Source organism: Sinocyclocheilus anshuiensis, unplaced genomic scaffold (assembly GCF_001515605.1).
Source record: "Sinocyclocheilus anshuiensis isolate Anshui unplaced genomic scaffold, SAMN03320099.WGS_v1.1 scaffold1128, whole genome shotgun sequence".
Lineage (NCBI taxonomy): Eukaryota > Metazoa > Chordata > Actinopteri > Cypriniformes > Cyprinidae > Sinocyclocheilus > Sinocyclocheilus anshuiensis.
This window is the reverse complement of record NW_015551066.1, coordinates 132408-137069: the sequence shown is the minus strand read 5'-3', so window position 1 is coordinate 137069 and position 4662 is coordinate 132408. Positions and strand designations below refer to the sequence as shown.

The 4662-nt window shown below is 41.7% G+C and overlaps 2 protein-coding genes across 2 annotated transcripts in view; both read right to left on the bottom strand.

Moving 5' to 3' along the window:
- tmem39a (transmembrane protein 39A) overlaps nt 1-2161 on the bottom strand; it is a 12226-nt gene extending 10065 nt beyond the window's left edge. The window contains exons 1-2 of the mRNA XM_016451995.1: nt 1943-2161; nt 779-935 (exon numbers count right to left, since the gene is read on the bottom strand). Of these exons, the coding sequence (XP_016307481.1) occupies nt 779-891 (113 nt within the window). The 5' untranslated portion in view covers nt 892-935; nt 1943-2161. The remainder of the gene's footprint in view (nt 1-778; nt 936-1942) is intronic.
- An 82-nt stretch (nt 2162-2243) lies between these two features.
- The window catches only part of ildr1a (immunoglobulin-like domain containing receptor 1a), a 10762-nt gene continuing 8343 nt past the window's right edge, over nt 2244-4662 (bottom strand). The window contains exons 7-8 of the mRNA XM_016451996.1: nt 4483-4662; nt 2244-3431 (exon numbers count right to left, since the gene is read on the bottom strand). The exon at nt 4483-4662 is cut by the window's right edge and continues 344 nt beyond it. Of these exons, the coding sequence (XP_016307482.1) occupies nt 3393-3431; nt 4483-4662 (219 nt within the window). The 3' untranslated portion in view covers nt 2244-3392. The remainder of the gene's footprint in view (nt 3432-4482) is intronic.

The following is a 4662-nucleotide window of genomic DNA, read 5'->3' as shown; positions in this document are numbered from 1 at the left end:
TGATTAGTGATATGCATTGCTAAGAACTTCATTTGGACAACTTTAAAGGCGATTTTTTTGCACCCTCAGATTCCAGATATATATAAGAATGAAGAGTTCAAATGCAAAATACTCTAAGTGCCATTCGAAATTTTCTTCTAAAATGAGCATTTTTATCAGACTCCTGAGTGTAGGTTGAAGGTTCAGTAATTTCACTTTAATGGCAATGAATAGGTTCATGAACATGAACATCCGACCCGTTTCACACCGTCTTCTGCTGATGATACACGGGCAACTTTTTTGATCAATATTGCTTGGCCACTTTCCCATTGAGCATGGGTAACAAATTTATATCTGGATAATTTAGATCGTTCGTGGGCCCTGTGTCTTCCGTTGATGGCAACATTGCTGAAAAAGTTTCCCCGTGTATCATCAGCCTTCATCTACTCACACCAGACACAAACAACAGCATCTCCATCCCGATGCGTGTGCGATCAGACGAGCTTCACTCTCATTAGCATTATTAATACATAAATGATCCCATCGTCCAGCTCTACAGCACCCAGTGTGGACTGTTAAGCATTATAAACATGAACATTATGGATCGTTAATAGTGTTAGATAGAAACACTGGATGCATTAATGTGTTAACTATGAAAAATGAGATTAACTGTGATTAAATAATTGACTCGATCGTTAATATGGACTGTGGGCGTGTATTCCTGCATTTCAGTTCCTGTATAAAATGAAAGAAGAGTTTGGTAATACAGTGTGAGTGACCACTGCTCAGGTGAGCTCACCTGCACCGGAGCCCCGCCCCATTACTGAGGCCGCCGCCCACCAGCGTCTGCAGCGAGGGCAGTGCGGCACGGCTCAGCTGCTGTCTACTGGGACCCCTGCGGCCCCCGGGCATCTCCGTCTGCGGATCCCTGCGAGCACGTCCTCACGTCTCGGACACTGCGGGAGAAACACAGGGACAGTCCATCTGTTTGCTGACAGCTAGCCCAGTGTTATTAACCAGGTAACATTTGTGACCCTGCAGCACAAAAGCAGTCTTAAGTCGCTGGGGTATATTTGTAGCAATAGCCAACAATACATTGTATGGGTCACAATTATCAATTTTTCTTTTATGCCAAAAATCATTAGGATATTAAGTAAAGATCATGTTCCATGAAGACATTTTGTAAATTTCCTACCATAAATATATCAAAGCTTAATTTTTTATTAGTGATATGCATTGCTAAGAACTTCATTTGGACAACTTTAAAGATGATTTTCTCAATATTTAGATTTATTTGCACCCTCAGATTCCAGATTTTCAAATATTGTCCTATCCTAACAAACCATACATCAATGGAAAGCTTATTTATTCAGCTTTCAGATGATGCATACATCTCAATTTCACAAAATTGACCCTTATGACTGGTTTTGCTGTAAAGCCATTCAAGCGAATCAATGCAATCATCTCTCATCCTAAGAGTCAGCTCAGAGGTCAGAGGTCAGAGGTGGTGCTCGTCTGATAAACGAGCGTTTTATCATCTGACACAAAACAGCAGATGAAACTGTTGCACTAAAAGAGGAACTTGGAGAGTAATGAAGCTGAACTGTGAAGAAAACAGCTTTTACTAACACACACCGCTGCTGCTGCTGAGGGGAATCATCTCATGATGCTCAGAATTGCTGCGAGATTAGATTAGACTAGCAGCTAACCTACCACTACAACCAGACTAACACATCAACTATAGACTAACTACTAACCTACCAGCACTAACTATCGGCTGAACCCCAGACTAACACATCAACTAACAAACACAACAGGAAATAAACAGACTAATTGGTTTGTCGCTGGTAACTGAACTAACCCTAACTAAACCAACTCAACTATACGAGTATTAAAGAGCTGATGTTCATTAGCGACTGAAGGCATGATTAACACTTAAATGAATAATTAAAGTAACACTTACAGCACATCAATCATGAGCGCAGACATCAGTCAGCCAAACTCCGTAACAAGCGCATTTGTGTCTCTCTCTGTAACAATGTTTCTGAAGAGACCGCGCGCGGGAGACTCGTCTCGCTGCTCGTTATTAACGGCGTTAACGAGCAAAACACAAAGTTGTTGAAGTTCCTCGCGCTGCAGTTACAGACCGACGTGGCAAACCGACGCTGCGTCACATGACGCCATCAGAGACGCGACGCGACGCGAGTGATGCGCAAGCGCTGTGTGTGTGTGTGTGCACGCACAAAACCAAAACGTTTTGGTCTGGATTAATGTCTTTCTTTCGGCTGAACTGCAGTATCGTTCTGTTTGTAAAAAAAATATATACGTTTAAATTTGTATTACGAATATAATCTTTATCGTACTTTGTGGAATATGGGAACACGTGTTGCTACACATATTGTATTTTAACTTCCTGTTTTAATAGTTTAGTGAAACTGCCTGGGGCTCTGAAACAGAGCAAACATGACCCAGAAACACCGAAGCTCTGCGGATTCTTCTGAACTACAGCTACACTCATATGAATAAAATACGGCATCATGTCATTTTCCTCGAAACTGAAACCATGAATGGATTGTTGAGCGATCCTGTGATCAGATGATAATATTGGCCTGAGAAGATGAAGAAGCACTGATGAACATGCACAGACCTCAGGCTTTATTTATGCAGATGCACGAGACACACATGAGATGCATAAACATTAATAAACAGGCTGTTCTTTACATTTGCACAACAGAAACAAACCCTGCCATCAGCACAGGCTGTTCACATGCAGCAGCAGTGATTCAAAGTTTATATAAACGTGAGGCTGAACAATGATTGATTTTTAACTTGCAGTAAGTTCAAAGTAAAAATGCAGTAAGCGGTTCTGTAAAAGACACACAGACACTATTTACAGAAAGACTAAAGAACAGCTTGACCTGAGTTTGAGCAATAAAACGTCTGCATAAGTTACTCCTTGTGTTTGTGTAGCCAAAGACTGAAAGCACTGATGTTCACAGCCAGATCATAACGAGTAGCAAGCACAATCATGATGAAGCATTTCAATGCAAACAAGAGTCTCATACACACTTCTTGCGTTATATTGCTTTATATCCCTATGCTGTGGCTACATTACTAAAAACCCAATATAGTAATAAATATACTGACGCAAAAGAAGTTATATTTACACAGATAAATCATAAAACCCAAGCAACCTAAAAACGACTTCATTAAAATACAGCTTCCTCTAATGTCACTATAAGATGATATTCATTTTCACATTAATATAAACTGCTCTGCACAAAATATAAAAAAGAAATCAGTGATCAATGTTCAGTGTAACATCCTTCAAACATGTTCAATAAAATAAACGTGCTTTGTTCTGTGCACATGAACACAGAAACCTCCGTGAAGTCTGTCTACAGCGCTCCGGATCAGATGACTATACTGGTGCCGCTGCGAGAACTTTTATCCTGCAGGACAGAAGAAGTTATACATCAACACACCTACAAGATCAACAGCATACAACCGTGTGTGTGTGTGTGTGTGTGTGTGTGTGTGTGTGTGTGTGAGAGAGAGAGACTTATGGTTTGACTGAGCTTTCAGTTTCGGGCCAGACAACGGATCACATCAAAGACTCACACACGCCAGTGACTCTATTAAACACTCACAGTTACAGTGACACAGAGACCAAAACACACATATTTGCTGAACATATGTCTGCTTTGTGTTTTGCCCTGGGCTGTGAATTTCATTAATGAGCGTATGAGTGAGTGAGTAAGAGTGTGTGTGTGTGTGTGTGTGTGAGAGAGAGAGTGTGTGTGTGTGTGAGAGAGAGTGTTTGAGTGTGAGTGTGTGTGTGCACAGAAGCAGAAGATCTCAGTGATTATGAACAGTGTGCTTGTGTAGGTACAGAGCGGTCCAAACATCAGAGATGCTGCTTCTCTGCAGTCTTTTCTAACAGAACACAGTTAAATGGAGAAAGCTGAATGGACAAATGAGCTCAATATTAGAGTTTGCACTAGAGCTATGAGAACGAACCCTGATCATCAGGTTCTCCAGAGATCTGTACTGGAAGAAGAAAATCTGACCTTATCGTTAGACTCACTTTCTGACAAATTCATTTGATCTCATTACGGTTCTGTGTTCCCGTCTTTTCTCACGTTTCCTTCCAGGTTTAAACGAGAAAGAAAGAATCCACCTTTTTAAGTTCACTGCAGAAAAAAGGCTTATCTTACTTAGTATTTTTGTCTTGTTTCTAATCAAAATATCTAAAAGTTCTTAAATCAAGATGCATTCACTAGATAAGCAAAATGATGTAAGATATTTAGTCTATTCACAGTGTTATCAGTGTGGCTTCAGATGTTTGGATCCCACTCTATATCTACTCATGACACCAGAACGTCCCACGTGTTTAACAGTGAGATCAGATGAGATCAGCAACATTAACCAGGAAAGCCGTGAACACATTCAGACAGGCTCTCGGTGCTCAAACATCTGAACAGCAGAAGCTCAGACTCTTACAGAGAAGCGCTCCGGCCGCTTGTTCGGCTTCTTCCCCGGCTCGTACTCGCTGTAGCTGGGTGGATAATGGCTCCAGCCTCCTCCTCGAGCGCCTCCGCGTCTGCTGTCCTCCTCGTTGGCTGAGCTCCAGGAGCCGTGGCGGGGCAGAGGGGAGTAATCGTCTGGTCTCGGGCCCCGGCA